General features: G+C 45.2%; 1 protein-coding gene across 1 annotated transcript in view; it reads left to right on the top strand.

Annotated features, from left to right (window-relative positions):
* The window catches only part of LOC123492232 (glycerophosphodiester phosphodiesterase domain-containing protein 5-like), a 32007-nt gene that overhangs the window by 4218 nt on the left and 4868 nt on the right, over nt 1–22921 (top strand). Inside the window, exons 3-10 of the mRNA XM_045224600.1 lie at nt 11843–11936; nt 13943–14002; nt 14376–14474; nt 14571–14664; nt 15187–15332; nt 15794–15876; nt 20779–20929; nt 21293–21517. Coding sequence (XP_045080535.1) covers nt 11843–11936; nt 13943–14002; nt 14376–14474; nt 14571–14664; nt 15187–15332; nt 15794–15876; nt 20779–20929; nt 21293–21517 — 952 coding nt within the window. The remainder of the gene's footprint in view (nt 1–11842; nt 11937–13942; nt 14003–14375; nt 14475–14570; nt 14665–15186; nt 15333–15793; nt 15877–20778; nt 20930–21292; nt 21518–22921) is intronic.

Genomic DNA, 22921 nt, shown 5'->3' with positions numbered 1-22921 from the left:
GCACTTCTCGGCCTTCACGAACAGGCGATTCTCCAACAATCGCTGCAGAACCTGCCGGACATGCTGGACGTGGTCGGAAGGTTCCTTCGAGAAGATCAGAATGTCATCCAGGTAAACAAACACAAAGAGACCGATCATATCTCTCAGGACGTCGTTCACCATACTCTGGAATACCGCTGGAGCATTGGTCAGTCCAAACGGCATCACCTGATACTCGAAGTGACCCATCGGTGTATTGAAACCCGTCAACCACTCGTCCCCCTCTCTGATCCGGACCATGTGATACGCATTGCGTAGGTCTAGCTTGGTGAACACCGTAGCACCCTGTAAGGAGTCGAAGGCAGAACTCATCAAGGGCAGGGGATACTTGTTCTTGACCGTGATGTCATTCAACCCCCCGATAATCAATACACGGTCGAAGAGAGCCATCCTTCTTACCCACAAAGAAGAATCCTGCCCCCAGGGGTGATGACGAGGGACGAACGAGACCAGCAGCTAGGGACTCCTTGATGTAGGTCTCCAAAGCCTCACGTTCAGGTCGGGAGATACTGTATAACCTTCCCTTGGGGTAGACAGCTCCAGGGAACAGGTTGATGGCACAATCATGTGGTCGGTGGGGAGGGAGTGACAGAGCCTTCTGCTTACTGAAAACTTCCCCCAAATCGTGATATGTCTCGGGAACCAGGGACAAATCTGGGGGTTTAGCCTCAATCACCTGACTGGGAACCGAATGGGGGCAGGCAGTCTTGAGACAGTTAGCATGACAATCAAGGCTCCAACTCGTTACCTTGCCCGTCACCCAATCGAACGTGGGATTGTGTTCCTTCAGCCAGGGGTATCCAAGGACCAGAGGAACCTGGGAAGACGGCAGAATGAAGAATGAAATCATCTCAGAATGATTCCCCGACAACCGCATCTTAACCGGTTCAGTCCTCATCGTGATACGTGCCAGACTACTGCCGTCCAGAGTGGTAGCTTCAATGGCTTCCGGCAATTGCTCCTTGGAAAGCCCCAGCTGTTCCACCAACTCGGCATCTAGAAAGCTTCCATCGGCACCTGAATCGAGCAAAGCGTTAATCGCTAAGCTCTGATTCCTGTTCATAAGGGTAGCCGGGAAACGGGGTCTGACAGAGGTATTGAGAGGTCGAAACTGGCTCGCTAAAAGTCCTCCCAACTTTAGCGAGCCGCGCAGTTTGACGACCCGACTGGAACCTGAGAAGCTGATCGGTTGGACGGAGCCCATTGCTTCTCCCTCCTTCGCTCTCGGACTCGATTATCCACCCGAATAGACAAGGCTACCAAGCTGTCCAGGTCACTAGACTCCGGATAGGAGATCAACTCATCCTTGAGCTGCTCCGACAGACCCTGGTAAAAGGCCGCTTGCAGAGCCTCCTCATTCCACCCACTCTCCACAGCCAACGTCTTGAACTCGATCACGAAGTCGGCCACGCTGCGAGTTCCTTGGCGAAGCGAAAACAGGCGCCTAGCTGCGTCCCTCCCTCGGACGGAATGGTCGAAGAGCTTCCTCATCTCGGCCGTGAACCCCTGGTATGAAGCCATGCAGGGATCCTGTCGTTCCCAAACGGCTGAAGCCCACTCCAGCGCTCGACCACGCAGCAACTCAATCACAAAGGCTATCCTAGCCTTGTCTGTGGCATAAGAGTAGGGCTGTAGATCGAACACTAATCCACACTGCATAAGGAAGGAACGGCATCTTCCCAGCTCCCCCTCATATTTCTCCGGTGTCGGAACCTTGGGCTCACGGAAGGACACAGCTTCAGAAGCGGCAGGCGAGATGGGTGAAACCGGTAGTGGATCTTCCACCGGACACTTGCGTTGGTTCTGGACCTCCGTCAGACCGGTAGAAAGGTTCCGAACTGACAACGCGATCTCCTGTAGTACCGTGCTATGATGGCCCAACATCTTCTCCTGCTGGGTAATGGCATGGCGAACAGAGTCCAGGTCCGCTGGGTTCATTTCTGGCCGGATCGTTCTGTCACGAGTTGCTAAGCCAGAACCCAGAAGCAGACCAGGACAAGGTAAGTGAAACGAAGGTGAGTGTTTATTTACAAGTTCAATAGTGATGCTGAATAATCCAGGGAACAGAGCGGGCGGCGTTGATTAGTTGTTGGGGGTGCAGTGGTTGATCCCATCCTGGGTCGGCAGCCGCCGACCACCAGGCAGAGGTTGGATGAAGGTTCCGGACGGGTGACTGCAGATGGAACAAAACGGGGGTGAGTAAGCAACAAACCAACAAGGTGCAAAAACAACAAAACTAACGCTAGGCTCTAAGACTGATACTCTGGTAAACCTACTGTTCATGGCTAACGATCCGGCAGGAACTGGATGTTAGGCCAGAGCCTAAGAAGGGTGATGATCAGGACCAGGTGTGCAGATTGCTGATGGGATACAGGTGCGGAAATCAAAAGAGCTCCCCGGAGCGTTCCCGAACCCTCGGGAAACTGGAGATCACGAACAGAAAAACTAGTCACCAGACAGGACCCGACTCAGACTGCCGGGATCGTTACAATAATTTTAATGGTAGGTTTATTTGAACAGTGAGAGACAGAATAACAACAAAAACATCCAGAAAAACGCATGTCAAAAATGTTATCAATTGATTTACATTTTAATGAGGGAAATAAGTATTTGACCCCCTCGCAATCAGAAAGATTTCTGGCTCCCAGGTGTCTTTTATACAGACATTTACATTTACATTTACGTCATTTAGCAGACGCTCTTATCCAGAGCGACTTACAAATTGGTGCATTCACCCTATAGCCAGTGGGATAACCACTTTACAATTGTTATTTTATTTTATTTTATTTATTTATTTTTTTTGGGGGGGGGGGGTAGAAGGATTACTTTATCCTATCCCAGGTATTCCTTAAAGAGGTGGGGTTTCAAATGTCTCCGGAAGGTGGTGAGTGACTCCGCTGTCCTGGCGTCATGAGGGAGCTTGTTCCACCATTGGGGTGCCAGAGCAGCGAACAGTTTTGACTGGGCTGAGCGGGAACTATGCTTCCGCAGAGGAAGGGGAGCCAGCAGGCCAGAGGTGGATGAACGCAATGCCCTCGTTTGGGTGTAGGGACTGATCAGAGCCTGAAGGTACGGAGGTGCCGTTCCCCTCACAGCTCCATAGGCAAGCACCATGGTCTTGTAACAGATGCGAGCTTCAACTGGAAGCCAGTGGAGTGTGCGGAGGAGCGGGGTGACGTGAGAGAACTTGGGAAGGTTGAACACCAGACGGGCTGCGGCATTCTGGATGAGTTGTAGGGGTTTAATGGCACAGGCAGGGAGCCCAGCCAACAGCGAGTTGCAGTAATCCAGACGGGAGATGACAAGTGCCTGGATTAGGACGTGTGCCGCTTCCTGTGTAAGGCAGGGTCGTACTCTCCGAATGTTGTAGAGCATGAACCTGCAGGATCGGGTCACCGCCTTGATGTTAGCGGAGAACGACAGGGTGTTGTCCAGGGTCACGCCAAGGCTCTTCGCACTCTGGGAGGAGGACACAATGGAGTTGTCAACCGTGATGGCGAGATCATGGAACGGGCAGTCCTTCCCCGGGAGGAAGAGCAGCTCCGTCTTGCCAGGGTTCAGCTTGAGGTGGTGATCCGTCATACATACTGATTTGTCTGCCAGACATGCAGAGATGCGATTCGCCACCTAGTTATCAGAAGGGGGAAAGGAGAAGATTAGTTGTGTATCGTCAGCGTAGCAATGATAGGAGAGGCCATGTGAGGATATGACAGAGCCAAGTGACTTGGTGTATAGGGAGAATAGGAGAGGGCCTAGAACTGAGCCCTGGGGGACACCAGTGGTGAGAGCACGTGGTGCGGAGACAGCTTCTCGCCACGCCACTTGGTAGGAGCGACCGGTCAGGTAGGACGCAATCCAGGAGTGAGCCGCGCCGGAGATGCCCAGCTCGGAGAGGGTGGAGAGGAGGATCTGATGGTTCACAGTATCAAAGGCAGCAGACAGGTCTAGAAGGACAAGAGCAGAGGAGAGAGAGTTAGCTTTAGCAGTGCGGAGAGCCTCCGTGACACAGAGAAGAGCAGTCTCAGTTGAATGACCAGTCCTGAAACCTGACTGGTTTGGATCAAGAAGGTCATTCTGAGAGAGATAGCAAGAGAGTTGGCTAAAGACGGCACGCTCAATAGTTTTGGAAAGAAAAGAAAGAAGGGATACTGGTCTGTAGTTGTTGACATCAGTGGGATCGAGTGTTGGTTTTTTGAGAAGGGGTGCAACTCTCGCTCTCTTGAAGACGGAAGGGACATAGCCAGCGGTCAAGGATGAGTTGATCAGCGAGGTGAGGTAGGGGAGAAGGTCACCGGAGATGGTCTGGAGAAGAGAGGAGGGGATGGGGTCAAGCGGGCAGGTTGTTGGGCGGCCTGCAGTCACAAGTCGCAATATTTTATCTGGAGAGAGAGGGGAGAAAGAAGTCAAAGCATAGGGTAGGGCAGTGTGAGCAGGACCAGCAGTGTCATTAGACTTAACAAACGAGGATCGGATGTCGTCAACCTTCTTTTCAAAGTGGTTGACAAAGTCATCCACAGAGAGGGAGGAGGGGGGGGGGGGGGGGGAGGATTCAGCAGTGAGGAGAATGTGGCAAAGAGCTTCCTAGGGTTAGAGGCAGATGCTTGGAATTTAGAGTGGTAGAAAGTGGCCTTAGCAGCAGAAACAGATGAAGAAAATGTAGAGAGGAGGGAGTGAAAAGATGCCAGGTCGGCAGGGAGTTTAGTTTTCTTCCATTTCCGCTCAGCTGCCCGGAGCTCTGTTCTGTGAGCTCGCAATGAGTCATCAAGCCACGGAGCTGGAGGGGAGGACCGAGCCGGCCGGGAGGATAGAGGACACAGGGAGTCAAAGGATGCAGAAAGGGAGGAGAGGAGGGTTGAGGAGGCAGAATCAGGAGATTGGAGGGAGAAGGATTGAGCAGAGGGAAGAGATGATAGGATGGAAGAGGAGAGAGTAGTGGGAGAGAGAGAGCGAAGGTTGCGGCGGCGCATTACCATCTGTGTAGGGGCAGAGTGAGTAGTGTTGGAGGAGAGCGAGAGAGAAAAGGATACAAAGTAGTGGTCGGAGACATGGAGGGGAGTTGCAGTGAGATTAGTAGAAGAGCAGCATCTAGTAAAGATGAGGTCAAGCGTATTGCCTGCCTTGTGAGTAGGGGGACGGTGAGAGGGTGAGGTCAAAAGAGGAGAGGAGTGGAAAGAAGGAGGCAGAGAGAAATGAGTCAAATCTAGACGTAGGGAGGTTGAAATCCCCCAAAACTGTGAGGGGTGAGCCATCCTCAGGAAAGGAACTTATCAAGGCGTCAAGCTCATTGATGAACTCTCCAAGGGAACCTGGAGGGCGATAGATGACAAGGATATTAAGCTTAAATGGGCTAGTGACTGTGACAGCATGGAATTCAAATGAGGAGATAGACAGATGGGTTAGGGGAAAAATTGAGAATGACCACTTGGGAGAGATGAGGATTCCTGTGCCACCACCCCTCTGACCAGATGCTCTCGGGGTATGCGAGAACACATGGTCAGACGAGGAGAGAGCAGTAGGAGTAGCAGTGTTTTCAGTGGTAATCCATGTTTCCGTCAGCGCCAGGAAGTCGAGGGACTGGAGGGTAGCATAGGCTGGGATGAAGTCAGCCTTGTTGGCAGCAGAACGGCAGTTCCAGAGGCTGCCTGAGACCTGGAACTCCAGGTGTGTGGTGCGTGCAGGGACCACCAGGTTAGAGAGGCAGCAGCCACGCGGTGTGAGGCGTTTGTGTAGCCTGTGCGGAGAGGAGAGAACAGGGATAGGCAGAGGCATAGTTGACAGGCTGTAGCAGATGGCTACAATAATGCAGAGGAGATCGGAATGAAATGAACTAAACATCTGGGAAAGGAGAGAGCAGGGCCTCCCTCACCAAAAAACTCCCAAATATAACTCTCCCAACTTCCACCTCAGAAACTATAATTGTTTCACTGAACCACCCAAATAAAACTCTCCCAACTTCCACTTTAGAAATTAGAATTGTTGTAAACTACAGCGGTTCAATGTTTCAAGGAATAGACTCAACTTACTTTATTCAGCTAGCTAACTATGACGCCATAGCTAACTAGCATGCTAGCATCCAATAACACACAGTTTAGCACCAATACTTGGTTACAACAAACTACCAATAGTGTGTTAACACACTAAACAGATAATTCGTGTCCGTGTCTAGTTCCTTTCATAACGCAGCAATAATTAAACGTTGGCTAGCTAGCACAAAGATATTGTATTTAGCTGCTACAGTACAGCTAGCTGGTAGTGTTGGCTAGCTAGCAATGGCTGCTGTGTTAACTTAGTTTGAAAAACGGCGTCGCTGCGAACGAATGTAGCTGGCTAAAAGGATATTGTATTTAGTTGCTACCGTTGCTAATAGCTACTCGCCAGCTAGTCCAGGAGGTGAGTTAGCTAGCTAGCTTCGTGCTACACCCGGCACCGCCGAATACAATCCTAACCTACAATAACTACATACAACAACTACCCACGACACACTCTTAAAGGGAGTGCTCCTAATCTCAGTTTGTTACCTGTATAAAAGACACCTGTCCACAGAAGCAATCAATCAATCAGATTCCAAACTCTCCACCATGGCCAAGACCAAAGAGCTCTCCAAGGATGTCAGGGACAAGATTGTAGACCTACACAAGGCTGGAATGGGCTACAAGACCATCGCCAAGCAGCTTGGTGAGAAGGTGACAACAGTTGGTGCGATTATTCGCAAATGGAAGAAACACAAAACACTGTCAATCTCCCTCGGCCTTGGGCTCCATGCAAAATCTCACCTCGTGGAGTTGCAATGATCATGAGAACGGTGAGGAATCAGCCCAGAACTACACGGGAGGATCTTGTCAATGATCTCAAGGCAGCTGGGACCATAGTCACAAAGAAAACAATTGGTAACACACTACGCCGTGAAGGACTGAAATCCTGCAGCGCCCGCAAGGTCCCTCTGCTCAAGAAAGCACATATACAGGCCAGTCTGAAGTTTCCAATGAACATCTGAATGATTCAGAGGAGAACTGGGTGAAAGTGTTGTGGTCAGATGAGACCAAAATCGAGCTCTTTGGCATCAACTCAACTCGCCGTTTTTGGAGGAGGAGGAATGCTGCCTATGACCCCAAGAACATCATCCCCACCGTCAAACATGGAGGTGGAAACATTATGCTTTGGAGGTGTTTTTCTGCTAAGGGGACAGGACAACTTCACCGCATCAAAGGGACGATGGACGGGGCCATGTACCGTCAAATCTTGGGTGAGAACCTCCTTCCCTCAGCCAGGGCATTGAAAATGGGTCGTGGATGGGTATTCCAGCATGACAATGACCCAAAACACACGGCCAAGGCAACAAAGGAGTGGCTCAAGAAGAAGCACATTAAGGTCCTGGAGTGGCCTAGCCAGTCTCCAGACCTTAATCACATAGAAAATCTGTGGAGGGAGCTGAAGGTTAGAGTTCCCAAACTTCAGCCTCGAAACCTTAATGACTTGGAGAAGATCTGCAAAGAGGAGTGGGACAAAATCCCTCCTGAGATGGATGCAAACCTGGTGGCCAACTACAAGAAACGTCTGACCTCTGTGATTGCCAACAAGGGTTTTGCCACCAAGTACTAAATCATGTTTTGCAGAGGGGTCAAATACTTATTTCCCTCATTAAAATGCAAATCAATTGATAACATTTTTGACATGCGTTTTTCTGGATTTTGTTGTTGTTATTCTGTCTATGACTGTTCAAATAAACCTACCATTAAAATTATAGACTGATCCTGTATTTGTCAGTGGGCAAACGTACAAAATCAACAGGGGATCAAATACTTTTTTCCCTCACTGTATCCACAATGTAATGTAAACACACATCTAAGTATGAACAAGCATGCAAATATATAAGGACTCACACACGTGCAAGGCCAGACCACAGCTCTGTGGCAGGTAGCAGCAGGAGTATCTCATTGAGATTCAGGTGTGTTCCTGTCAGGAGAATCTCCTGCATCACATTAACAACATTACCTCCTACTGAATAGCCACACCTATTGTCTCTCTGGTGCTCACTCTGGAACTCCTTCTCTCTCACTAGCCTTGTTTATACCTGGTGTGTGTCCTGATCTTGTCCACATTCAAATTGTGCTCACATTTTCAGACATGCGTCTACACTAGGGCTGTGGCAGTCATGAAATTTTGTCAGCCGGTTATTGTTATGCAAATGAGTGCCGGTCTCACGGTAATTGTCCTTTATTTAATATAAACATGTTTAGTATCTCCAGGCCTCCACGCAAACAAGCCTCTGATGCACGCCTTAGGGACATCTATATTTAAAAAAAGTATAATAAATCAATTTAATATACATGATCACAATAAATCCATTATTTATTTTAGACAGGAATAAAGAAATATGATATGAAGAAAATGTATTTCAGAAGAAGCGAATGAGTCGGCCTACTGTATGTTATCTGGCTATGCGCCGTGCCATAGGCTGTAGGCTAGTTCATTTAGCTGACAAGATATGCTTATAAGTCCCGTGACACTATTTTATATTCGATGATTTTTAAAAATATGTTGAGAACAAGTTCTCATTTACAACTGCGACCTGGCCAAGATAAAGCAAAAGCAGTGTGATAAAAACAACACAGAGTTACACATGGGATAAACAAAACATACAGTCAATAACACAATATAAAATCTATATACAGTGTGTGCAAATGTAGTAAGTTATGGAGGTAAGGCAATAAATAGGCCATAGTGCAAAATAATTACAATGTAGTATTAACACTGGAGTGATAGAGATACTGGGGTGCAAATTAGCAAAATAAATAACAATATGGGGAGGATGAGGTAATTGGGTGGGCTAATTACAGATGGGCTGTGTACAGGTGCAGTGATCGGTAAGTTGCTCTGACAACTGATGCTTAAAGTTAGTGAGGGAGATAAGAGTCTCCAGCTTCAGAGATTTTTGCAGTTCGTTCCAGTCATTAGCAGCAGAGAACTGGAAGGAATGGCGGCCAAAGGAGGTGTTGGCTTTGGGGATGACCAGTGAGATATACCTGCTGGAGCGCATACTACGGGTGGGTGTTGCTATGGTGACCAATGAGCTAAGATAAGGCGGGGATTTGCCTAGCAGAGATTTATAGATGGCCTGGAGCCAGTGGGTTTGGCGACGAATATGTAGTGAGGGCCAGCCAACGAGAGCGTACAGGTCACAATGGTGGGTAGTATATGGGTCTTTGGTGATAGACTATATCCAATTTGCTGAGTAGAGTGTTGGAGGCTATTTTGTAAATGACATCGCCGAAGTCAAGGATCGGTAGGATAGTCAGTTTTACGAGGGCATGTTTGGCAGCATGAGTGAAGGAGGTTTTGTTGCGAAATAGGAAGCCGATTCTAGATTTCACTTTGGATTGGAGATGCTTAATGTGAGTCTGGAAGGAGAGTTTACGGCCTAACCAGACACTTAGGTATTTGTAGTTGTCCACATATTCTAAGTCAGACCTGCCAAGAGTAGTGATTCTAGTCGGGCGGGCGGGTGCAAGCAGCGTTCGATTGAAGAGCATGCATTTAGTTTTACTAGCGTTTAAGAGCAGTTGGAGGCTACGGAAGGATTGTGGAAATGTCTGGGCTTATTAGAACACTTCTTTCTTTTCACACATCAACCACTGTTTGAGGAGCATGCAGGCTCTCGCTGTGCGACAGTTGATATTCCACCCAAACTCTGTATGCCATGGGCTCTCCAACCATGTTCCTACAGCTACCCAGTGCTTAATTTGGGAGAAAACCAAGTGAAATATGTTCAGGAACATCGATATTAACATGTTTTCACAACGAAACATATTTAATTAAACTGTTGACAGCCCCCATCTCTGCACGCTTCAGAAATAAATAAGGAGAGAGAGGAGGAGATATTCTGTAGCTAAAGGTAATGTCAGCATATTAATTATGAAAATATAAAAAATTCCCTATTACTAGGCTATTCAAAATCAAATACAAATTCACTATAATTGTAGGCTAACTCTGGAAGCTGCACTGCACAATCAATGAACCAACAGCATTGCCTAGGCCTATATGTTCTCTCCCAGACTCATGGATAAAAAGTTTGGAGCATAGCACAAGTTAACAAGTCCATCCAGTATGCATAATAATGCAGTCCACACTCAAAGGCAATTACTAGAATTTGTTTAGTTTTGGAGTATAGGCTACACCAATTATATACCAACGACATCTTAAATCTACAGTGGGGGAAAAAAGTATTTAGTCAGCCACCAATTGTGCAAGTTCTCCCACTTAAAAAGATGAGAGAGGCCTGTAATTTTCATCATAGGTACACGTCAACTATGACAGACAAATTGAGAAAATAAAATCCAGAAAATCACATTGTAGGATTTTTAATGAATTTATTTGCAAATTATGGTGGAAAATAAGTATTTGGTCACCTACAAACAAGCAAGATTTCTGGCTCTCACAGACCTGTAACTTCTTCTTTAAGAGGCTCCTCTGTCCTCCACTCGTTACCTGTATTAATGGCACCTGTTTGAACTTGTTATCAGTATAAAAGACACCTGTCCACAACCTCAAACAGTCACACTCCAAACTCAACTATGGCCAAGACCAAAGAGCTGTCAAAGGACACCAGAAACAAAATTGTAGACCTGCACCAGGCTGAGAAGACTGAATCTGCAATAGGTATGTTTGGGGCAAATCCAATACAACACATTACTGAGTACCACCCTCTATATTTTCAAGCGTAGTGGTGGCTGCATCATGTTATGTGTATGCTTGTAATCGTTAAGGACTAGGGAGTTTTTTTTTAGGATAAAAATAAATGGAATAGAGCTAAGCACAGGCAAAATCCTAGGGGAAAATCTGGTTCAGTCTGCTTTCCACCAGACACTGGGAGATTAATTCACCTTTCAGCAGGACATTAACCTAAAATACAAGGCCAAATCAACACTGGAGTTGCTTACCAAGAAGACAGTGAAAGTTCCTGAGTGACCAAGTTACAGTTTTGACTTAAATCTACTTGAAAATCTATGGCAAGACCTGAAAATGATTGTCTAGCAATGACCAACAACCAATTTGACAGAGCTTGAAGAATTTTTAAAATAATGGGCAAATGTTGCACAATCCAGGTGTGGAAAGCTCTTAGAGACTTACCCAGAAAGACTCACAGCTGTAATCGCTGCCAAAGGTGCTTCTACAAAGTATTGACTCAGGGGTGTGAATACTTACGTAAATTATATATTTCTGTATTTCATTTTCAATAAATGTGCAAAAATGTCTAAAAACATGTTTTCACTTTGACATTATGGGGTATTGTGTGTGTGTGTGTGTAGATTTTTTAAAATGTTTAATCCATTTTGAATTCAGGCTGTAACACAACAAAATGTGGAATAAGTCAAGGGGTATGAATACTTTCTGAAGGCACTGTATAGGCGTATGCATAAGCTCTAAAATGTGTATGAGTGATCTACATGCAACGTCTTAAATGCTTTGAATTAATCATCACCTTAGGAAGCGCTGTCCATTTCGTTGTTAGGCTTTGAAACAACATCCACAGTGACCATGTTTTCCACTCAGTTTCAACCTGTTGTTGAACTTCTTTCTTCAAATTGATAATCACAGTGAGGTCAAAAAATTTAGCCTAACAGTGAATTTTAAAAGCATGATACTGTTGATAAGTGTTTTAATATGATTTTCGATTACATTTGCATTGATGTCAGAGTGTTTAGAGGGACAATAGAGCACTGAGTACCACGCACACACACCCTCTCTCTCAACTCTCATCGCCATCCTCTCTCTCTCTCTTCCGCTTTTCTCTCTCTTTCTCCAGGTTTAACTTTGGGAACCTGGGTTTCTGGTTCCCCTGGTCTGTGGTGTTGCTGGCCATTGCTGCTGCCTTCTTCAGCTACATCACTCTGCTGCTGGTGAGGGGTGTGTGTGTGTGTGTGTGTGTGTGTGTGTGTGTGTGTGTGTGTGTGTGTGTGTGTGTTTGTTTGTTTGTGGGGCTCCACTAGGGGGGTTGGAGGGTATGCAGAAATCAGTCACAGATCAATCTGGGGATCCCCTCAGGGATACAGTGGGGGAAAAAAGTATTTAGTCAGCCACCAATTGTGCAAGTTCTCCCACTTAAAAAGATGAGAGAGGCCTGTAATTTTCATCATAGGTACATGTCAACTATGACAGACAAATTGAGGAAAAAAAATCCAGAAAATCACATTGTAGGATTTTTTATGAATTTATTTGCAAATTATGGTGGAAAATAAGTATTTGGTCACCTACAAACAAGCAAGATTTCTGGCTCTCACAGACCTGTAACTTCTTCTTTAAGAGGCTCCTCTGTCCTCCACTCGTTACCTGTATTAATGGCACCTGTTTGAACTTGTTATCAGTATAAAAGACACCTGTCCACAACCTCAAACAGTCACACTCCAAACTCCACTATGGCCAAGACCAAAGAGCTGTCAAAGGACACCAGAAACAAAATTGTAGACCTGCACCAGGCTGGGAAGACTGAATCTGCAATAGGTAAGCAGCTTGGTTTGAAGAAATCAACTGTGGGAGCAATTATTAGGAAATGGAAGACATACAAGACCACTGATAATCTCCCTCGATCTGGGGCTCCACGCAAGATCTCACCCCGTGGGGTCAAAATGATCACAAGAACGGTGAGCAAAAATCCCAGAACCACACGGGGGGACCTAGTGAATGACCTGCAGAGAGACGGGACCAAAGTAACAAAGCCTACCATCAGTAACACACTACGCCGCCAGGGACTCAAATCCTGCAGTGCCAGACGTGTCCCCCTGCTTAAGCCAGTACATGTCCAGGCCCGTCTGAAGTTTGCTAGAGTGCATTTGGATGATCCAGAAGAGGATTGGGAGAATGTCAGATGAAACCAAAATAGAACTTTTTGGTAAAAACTCAACTCGTCGTGTTTGGAGGACAAAGAATGTTGAGTTGCATCCAAAGAACACCATACCTACTGTGAAGCATGGGGGTGGAAACATCATGCTTTGGGGCTGTTTTTCTGCAAAGGGACCAGGACGACTGATCCGTGTAAAGGAAAGAATGAATGGGGCCATGTATCGTGAGATTTTGAGTGAAAACCTCCTTCCATCAGCAAGGGCATTGAAGATGAAACGTGGCTGGGTCTTTCAGCATGACAATGATCCCAAACACACCGCCCGGGCAACGAAGGAGTGGCTTCGTAAGAAGCATTTCAAGGTCCTGGAGTGGCCTAGCCAGTCTCCAGATCTCAACCCCATAGAAAATATTTGGAGGGAGTTAAGTCTGTGTTGCCCAGCGACAGCCCCAAAACATCACTGCTCTAGAGGAGATCTGCATGGAGGAATGGGCCAAAATACCAGCAACAGTGTGTGAAGACCTTGTGAAGACTTACAGAAAATGTTTGACCTGTGTCATTGCCAACAAAGGGTATATAACAAAGTATTGAGAAACTTTTGTTATTGACCAAATACTTATTTTCCACCATAATTTGCAAATAAATTCATTAAAAATCCTACAATGTGATTTTCTGGATTTTCTTTTCTCATTTTGTCTGTCATAGTTGACGTGAACCTATGATGAAAATTACAGGCCTCTCTCATCTTTTTAAGTGGGAGAACTTGCACAATTGGTGGCTGACTAAATACTTTTTTCCCCCACTGTATACTGTACTGAACCAGAGCTATACTGTACTATACTGAACCAGAGCTATACTGTACTATACTGAACCAGAGCTATACTGTACTAGACTGTACCAGGGCTATACTGTACTAGACTGTACCAGGGATATACTATACCAGTGCTGTACTATACTGTACCAGGGCTATACTATACTGTACCAGGGATATACTGTACTATACTGTACTTAGCTCTCTGATGATCTGTCTGATATGAGGTGTGTGTGTGTGTGTGTTTTAATTTGTAGCTGTTGGCTGTGTGTCTGCTGTCAGAGGGACAGAAGCTGTACCTGCACTGGGGCCACAAGGTAACGTCCGTACGTCTTCCCCTGTCCAATTTCAACTTCCTCTGCCTACTTCTCTATCTCCTCGTGTGTCCTATCCGCCTCCCTGTCTCTCCTAGACATCCTCTTTGCTCTTATAAGCGTTATAATCATCCCATCCATTTTTCCATGTCTAGATTAAATTAATAACTTTAGCAAGACGAAATTGCTGATTGCCTGGTAGAAGAAAAGACTGAAGAAATGCTGAATGCTGCAGTTTTATGGATAGATCCTGAAAAAATTAAGTGAAAATTAATTGTGCTCAGTGCAACATTAAGTGCTCATTAGTGTGAAATGGGTAAGGTGCCAATGGTTGTCTGTTGTCCTAACTGTACTGCTTCTCCGGATGTGTTGCCAGATTGGGGTCCTGGTGAGTCTAGCCTTCTCCATTCTGGCCACAGCAGTGCTGTCTGACCTATGGAGCAAAGAGTGGACCACTCTTCTCCTCTCTTTCCAGGTGGGGCTTCCCTTCTTTCCTTATTTCTTCTATAAAGTCATCCCTCTCTCTTTATTCTCTGTCATTACCTCACCTCCTGCAATTTGTTTTTAATAGGTGACAGCGCCATATTTACACGTGGGAGGAGTCTTGCTGATGACACTCCTGTCCTGGCCAATAGCCTTGCATTTTTTCCACATCAATAGGAAAGGTGAGACATGTGATTGAGTAGGTGGGGCTTGTTTGAGCAGCTCTATATATAATATGCTAATTACAGAGTAGAATAAGGCAAATACTGACGTCAAAACTAGGGCAAGGAAGGAAACTTCACGGAGGTTTTCTATTTCAACAATGAACAGATCTGAACAATGAACATAGGGCGGCGCACAATTGGCCCAGCGTCGTCCGGGTTTGGCCGGTGTAGGCCGTCATTGTAAATAAGAATTTGTTCTTAACTGACTTGCCAAGTTAAATAAAGGTAAAATAAAAAAATTAAAAATGTGTGAAACTTCAGGGAGGTTTTCTATCTCAATAGTGACGTCTCTGCATATAGTCAAGAATACATCTGTAGATATTCATGTTTTTTTCTGTTTAATTAGAATTATTTGTTTTACTTAACATTTATATTCTGGTGTAATTTCTTTAGTCTTGAGGAAATTCCCAGCAGATTCCATATATCAACCACAAATAAATAACTGTATCCCTTAGTAAACTGTGTGTCTGTGTGTTCCAGTTGGGCGGGCGCTCATCATGGGGCTGTACCTGGCGGTGCTGTGTGCCCTCTACCTGGTTCCCCTGGGCATATACTCGCCCTGCCTTAAAGAAGAGGGCACTCTGGGCCCCGCACCAGCCCTCATCGGGCACAGAGGGGCACCCATGGTGGGTAGGCCTCATCAGCAACGCCATTAATGCCAACCCATTCTTATCCTTAGCTACAAACCCATTCTCATCAACACTAACCCATTCTCTCTCAACTCTTTTCAATACTGACTGCAGGTAGCCTAGTGGTTAGAGTGTTGTTCCAGTAACCGAAAGGTCGCTGGTTTGAATACCCAAACCGACAAGGTGAAAAATGTGACGATTTGCACTTGAGCAAGGCCGTACTACTAAGGCTAACCCTGTGAACAACATGTGACATTGTAGTAGTAGTAGAAGAAGTGTGGTAGTTTGATAATTTATTACCGTTGCCAGTATTAGTAAAACGTTTTGGGCTGTGTTATTAGCTATCGTGAGATGTGCTAGTTTGCTGAACTGATGTTTGTATTTATAATCTGTACCAGTAGTACCTCTGTTTAGGGTAACTGTATGTTCAAATCATTTGTATGTGTGTTATACCCCAGCTTGCGCCAGAGAACACTCTCATGTCCTTTGAGAAGGCGGTGGAGGCTGGAGGGCAAGGTCTAGAGACTGACGTCACCATCAGGTCAGTGGTGGTTGTACACCCTCCTCACACCTGAATGCTCCGTGTCCATCTAGTTTGGGGATAATCGCCTTTTTCTTGAGCGGATGGCCAGGGGCTGGAACATACAGTGCTTTTTTCACATTTGGTTGTATGACAGCCTGAATTTAAAATGGATTAAATTGAGATTTTGTGTCACTAGCCTACACACTAGCCCATAATGTCAAAGTGGAACTATGTTAGTTAAAAATGAAAAGCATAAATGCCTCGAGTCAATAAGTATTCAACCCTTTTGTTACGGCAAGCTTATATAAGTTCAGGAGTAAAACATTTGCTTAACAAGTCACATAATGAATTGAATCGACTCACTTTGTGTGCAACAATAGTGTTTAACGTGATTTTTGAATCACAATGAGGCAAATTGTGACTTTAAAACAGTTACATAGTTTAATGGCTGTAATAGGAGAAAACTGAGGATGGATCAACAACATTGTAGTTACTCCACAATACTAACCTAAATGACAGAGTGAAAAGCAGAACGCCTGTACAGAATAAAAGTATTCCAAAATATGCATCCTGTTTGCAATAAGGCACTAAAGTAATACTGAAAATAATGTGGTAAAGAAATTAACTTTACTTTTAAAAAACTTTCTTCTGAAACTCGTCAGTCTATTCTTGTTCTGAGAAATGAAGGCTAATCCATGCGAGAAATTGCCAAGAAACTGAAGATCTCGTACAGCGCTGTGTACTACTCCCTTCTGGTTAGAGCCAGTTTGCGCTGTTCTGTGAAGGGAGTAGTACACAGCGTTGTACGAGATCTTCAGTTTCTTGGCAATTTCTCGCATGGAATAGCCTTCATTTCTCAGAACAAGAATAGACTGACGAGTTTCAGAAGAAAGTTTTTTGTTTCTGGCCATTTTGAGCCTGTAATCAAACCTACAATTGCTGATGCTCCAGATACTCAACTAGTCTCAAGAAGGCCAGTTTTAAGCTGTGCTAACATAATTGCAAAAGGGTTTTCTAATGATCAATTAGCCTTTTAAAATGATAAACTTGGATTAGCAAACACAACGTGCCATTGGAACACAGGACTGATGGTTGCTGATAATGGGCCTCTGTACGCCTACGTAGATATTCCATTGAAAATCAGCCGTTTCCAGCTACAATAGCCATTTACAACATTAACAATGTCTACACTGTATTTCTGATCAATTTGCTGTTATTTTAATGGACAAAAAAATTGCTTTTCTTTCGAAAACAAGGACATTTCTAAGTGACCCCAAACTTTTGGTAGTATATATATATATATATATATATATATAGTGGGGGAAAAAAGTATTTAGTCAGCCACCAATTGTGCAAGTTCTCCCACTTAAAAAGATGATAGAGGCCTGTAATTTTCATCATAGGTACACGTCAACTATGACAGACAAAATGAGAGAAAAAAATCCAGAAAATCACATTGTAGGATTTTTAATGAATTTATTTGCAAATTATGGTGGAAAATAAGTATTTGGTCAATAACAAAAGTTTCTCAATACTTTGTTATATACCCTTTGTTGGAAATGACACAGGTCAAACGTTTTCTGTAAGTCTTCACAAGGTTTTCACACACTGTTGCTGGTATTTTGGCCCATTCCTCCATGCAGATCTCCTCTAGAGCAGTGATGTTTTGGGGCTGTCGCTGGGCAACACGGACTTTCAACTCCCTCCAAAGATTTTCTATGGGGTTGAGATCTGGAGACTGGCTAGGCCACTCCAGGACCTTGAAATGCTTCTTACGAAGCCACTCCTTCGTTGCCCGGGCGGTGTGTTTGGGATCATTGTCATGCTGAAAGACCCAGCCACGTTTCATCTTCAATGCCCTTGCTGATGGAAGGAGGTTTTCACTCAAAATCTCACGATACATGGCCCCATTCATTCTTTCCTTTACACGGATCAGTCGTCCTGGTCCCTTTGCAGAAAAACAGCTCCAAAGCATGATGTTTCCACCCCCATGCTTCACAGTAGGTATGGTGTTCTTTGGATGCAACTCAGCATTCTTTGTCCTCCAAACACGACGAGTTGAGTTTTTACCAAAAAGTTATATTTTGGTTTCATCTGACCATATGACATTCTCCCAATCCTCTTCTGGATCATCCAAATGCACTCTAGCAAACTTCAGATGGGCCTGGACATGTACTGGCTTAAGCAGGAGGACACGTCTCGTACTGCAGGATTTGAGTCCCTGGCGGCGTAGTGTGTTACTGATGGTAGGCTTTGTTACTTTGGTCCCAGCTCTCTGCAGGTCATTCACTAGGTCCCCCCGTGTGGTTCTGGGATTTTTGCTCACCATTCTTGTGATCATTTTGACCCCACGGGGTGAGATCTTGCGTGGAGCCCCAGATCGAGGGAGATTATCAGTGGTCTTGTATGTCTTCCATTTCCTAATAATTGCTCCCACAGTTGATTTCTTCAAACCAAGCTGCTTATCTATTGCAGATTCAGTCTTCCCAGCCTGGTGCAGGTCTACAATTTTGTTTCTGGTGTCCTTTGACAGCTCTTTGGTCTTGGCCATAGTGGAGTTTGGAGTGTGACTGTTTGAGGTTGTGGACAGGTGTCTTTTATACTGATAACAAGTTCAAACAGGTGCCATTAATACAGGTAACGAGTGGAGGACAGAGGAGCCTCTTAAAGAAGAAGTTACAGGTCTGTGAGAGCCAGAAATCTTGCTTGTTTGTAGGTGACCAAATACTTATTTTCCACCATAATTTGCAAATAAATTCATTACAAATCCTACAATGTGATTTTCTGGAATTCTTTCTCTCAATTTGTCTGTCATAGTTGACGTGTACCTATGATGAAAATTACAGGCCTCTCTCATCTTTTTAAGTGGGAGAACTTGCACAATTGGTGGCTGACTAAATACTTTTTTTCCCCACTGTACGTACATACAAATACAGTCAAAAGTTTGGACACCTACTCATTCAAGGGTTTTTCTTTATTTGTAATATTTTCTACATTGTAGAATAATAGTGAAGACATCAAAACTATGAAATAACACATATGGAATCATGTAGTAACCCAAAAAGTGTTAAACAAATCAAAATACGTTTTTGATTTTAGATTCTTCAAAGTAGACACCCTTTGCCTTGATGACAGCTTTGCACACTCTTGGTATTCTCTCAATCAGCTTCATGAGGTAGTCATGAGGTAGTGCCTTCGGAAAGTAGTCAGACCCATTTACTTTTTCCACATTTTGTTACATTACAGCCTTATTCTAAAATTGATTAAATCGTTTTTTTCACTCATCAATCTACACACAATACCCCATAATGACAAAGCAAAAATAGTTTTTTTTGAAAATATTACTTATAAAAAAATGAACTGAAATATCACATTTACATAAGTTCTCAGACCCTTTACTCAGTACTTTGTTGAAGCACGTTTGGCAGCGATTACAGCATCGAGTCTTCTTGGGTATGACGCTACAAGCTTAGCACACCTGTCTTTGGGGAGTTTCTTCCATTCCTCTCTGTAGATCCTCTGAAGCTCTGTCAGGTTGGATGGGGAGCGTTGCTGCACAGCTATTTTCAGGTCTCTCCAGAGCTGTTCGATTGGGTTCAAGTCCAGGCTCTGGCTGGGCCACTCAAGGACATTCAGAGCCTTGTCCCGAAGCCACTCCTGCGTTGCTTTGCTTTGTGCTTAGAGTGTTGTCCTGTTGGAAGGTGAACCTTCGCCCCAGTCTGAGGTCCTGAGCTCTTTAGAGCAGGTTTTCATCAAGGATCTCTCTGTACTTTGCTCCGTTCATCTTTGCCGCTGAAATACATCCCCACAGCATGATGCTGCCACCACCATGCTTCACCATAGGGATGGTGCCAGGTTTCCTCCAGACGTGACGCTTGGCATTGAGGGCAAAGAGTTCAATCTTGGTTTCATCAGACCAGAGAATCTTGTTTCTCATGGTCTGCGAGTCTTTAGGTGCCTTTTGGCAAACTCGAAACGGGCTGTCATGTGCTTTTTACTGAAGAGTGGCTTCTGTCTGGCCACTCTACCATAAAGTCCTGATTGGTGGAGTGCTGCAGAGATCGTTGTCCTTCTGGAAGTTTCTCCCATCTCCACAGAGGAACTCTAGAGATCTGTCAAAGTGACCATCGGGTTCTTGGTCACCTCCCTGACCAAGTCCCCTCTCCCCCAGTTGCTCAGTTTGGCCGGGTGGCCAGCTTTAGGAAGAGTCTTGGTGGTTCCACTGTGTTCTTGGGGACCTTCAATGATGCAGAATTTTTTGGGTACCCTTCCCCAGATCTGTGCCTCGACACAATCCTGTCTCAGAGCTCTACAGACAATTCCTTTGACTCCATGGCTTGGTTTTTGTTCTGACATGCACTGCCAACTTTGGGACCTTTATATAGACCGGTGTGTTTCTTTCCAAATCATGTCCAATGAATTGAATTTACCACAGGTGGACTCCAATCAAGTTGTAGAAACATCTCAAGGATGATCAATGGAAACAGGATGCACCTGAGCTCAATTTCGAGTCTCATAGCAAAGGGTCTGAATACTTATGTAAATAAGGTATTTCAGTTTATTTTTATTTTTAAAACATTTGCAAAAATGCTGAAAAAACAGTTTTTGCTTTGTCATTATGGGGTATTGTGTGTAGATTGCTGAGGATTTTTATTTATTTAATCAATCATAGAAAAAGGCTGTAACGTAACAAATTGTGGAAAAAGTCAAGGGGTCTGAATACTTTCCGAAGGCACTGTATATATATTGCTCAGAGAACTTTGGGGGCTAAGTAAATAAATAAATGATGAAGTACCTGGCTCTCTTTGATTGTGAGTCATCTTAATGCACTTCCGTCAACTCCTTAATTGTCAACTCCTTAACTGTCAACTCCGTAACCGTCAAGTCCGTAACTGCCATAGCCTTCTCTCGTTGCAATAGTTATGACGGGGTGCCCTTCCTAATGCACGACCACACCCTGAGGAGGACCACCAATGTGCAAGAGGTGTTCCCCAACCGGACGGATGCCCCTGCGGCGATGTTCACCTGGGGGGAGCTGGAGACCCTCAACGCCGGGGCCTGGTTCCTCCATGTGAGTCACCAACCGCCACCGCACTATAGTGCCTCAGGAAGAGTTGGGGGGGGGGGCGCTAAAGGGACACGTAAAATAAGCCAAGTCTTGAACTGCTTTTTTAATAAAGATCATGATCATTTAGCTTCATGGACATGGTATGATGGGAAACCAGGGCATGTTTGTGTCCAATGGCAGTAGCTAGGACAACATAATAAGATGATGGTTGGGGTAGTTATTGTATCGATGGGGGGTGGGAGGTTATCAATTGCACAACCACCTGCTTTATTGAATACAATGTGATATTACATTGTCAATATGATTTGTCATTATGCCAAAGCATTCCGTATACTGACTGTCTCTCTGCCCCTGGTGGTTCTGCAGCGTGACCCCTTTGGCACGGCTTGGTCTCTGGGCAACAAGGACCGGGCGCAGGCGCAGAACCAGTCCATTTGCACCTTCAGGGAGTTTCTGGAGCTGGCTTCCCAGAGGGGCAAACAGGTGATCTTTGACCTCTACCGGCCCCCTCAGGGACACCCCTACAGGGACACCTGGATCACACGCACCCTGGAGGTCATCCAGAACGAGTCTTCCATCCACTCACACCAGGTGAGGGCGCTGTGGGGGGGGATGCTGTGGGGGGATGTTATAACGTTTTACATTTTAGTTATTTAGCAGACGCTCTTATCCAGAGCGATTTAGAGGAGCAATTAGGGTTAAGTGTCTTGCTCAAGGGCACATCAACAGATTTTTCACCTAGTTAGCTCTGGGATTTGAACCAGCAACCTTTTGGTTACTGGCCCAATGCTATTAAGCTCTTAACTGCTAGGTTACCTGCAGCCCTGATGTGGGTCCTCACTGACGTGGTGTCCTTCATCTTCATCCTCATAAATAGGAGTAGGGTGAAGCTGCCCCTAGACACTGATCTTGGGTCAGTTTTGCATTTTCTCTACTAATGGTTAAGGTTAGGCTTGGGGGAGGGGAAGCTGATCCTAGATCTGCACCTAGGGGAAACGTCCCCCGGAGCTTGTACAGATTATCCATAGAGTTAAAACAAAAACGGTATATACAGTGGGGAGAACAAGTATTTGATACTCTGCCGATTTTGCAGGTTTTCCTACTTACAAAGCATGTATAGGTCTGTAATTTTTTATCATAGGTACACTTCAACTGTGAGAGATGGAATCTAAAACAAAAATCCAGAAAATCACATTGTATGATTTTTAAGTAATTAATTTGCATTTTATTGCATGACATAAGTATTTGATCACCTACCAACCAGTAAGAATTCCGGCTCTCGCAGACCTGTTAGTTTTTCTTTAAGAAGCCCTCCTGTTCTCCACTCATTACCTGTATTAACTGCACCTGTTTGAACTCGTTATCTGTATAAAAGACACCTGTCCACACACTCAATCAAACAGACTCCAACCTCTCCACAATGGCCAAGACCAGAGAGCTGTGTAAGGACATCAGGGATAAAATTGTAGACCTGCACAAGGCTGGGATGGGCTACAGGACAATAGGCAAGCAGCTTGGTGAGAAGGCAACAACTGTTGGCGCAATTATTAGAAAATGGAAGAAGTTCAAGATGACGGTCAATCACCCTCGGTCTGGGGCTCCATGCAAGATCTCACCTCGTGGGGCATTAATGATCATGAGGAAGGTGAGGGATCAGCCCAGAACTACACGGCAGGACCTGGTCAATGACCTGAAGAGAGCTGGGACCACAGCCTCAAAGAAAACCATTAGTAACACACTACACCGTCATGGATTAAAATTCTGCAGCGCACGCAAGGTCCCCCTGCTCAAGCCAGCGCATGTCCAGGCCCGTCTGAAGTTTGCCAATGACCATCCGGATGATCCAGAGGAGGAATGGGAGAAGGTCATGTGGTCTGATGAGACAAAAATAGAGCTTTTTGGTCTAAACTCCACTCGCCATGTTTGGAGGAAGAAGAAGGATGAGTACAACCCCAAGAACACCATCCCAACCGTGAAGCATGGAGGTGGAAACAT

Source organism: Coregonus clupeaformis, chromosome 13 (genome assembly GCF_020615455.1).
Source record: "Coregonus clupeaformis isolate EN_2021a chromosome 13, ASM2061545v1, whole genome shotgun sequence".
Lineage (NCBI taxonomy): Eukaryota > Metazoa > Chordata > Actinopteri > Salmoniformes > Salmonidae > Coregonus > Coregonus clupeaformis.
This window is presented reverse-complemented; position numbering and strand designations above follow the sequence as displayed.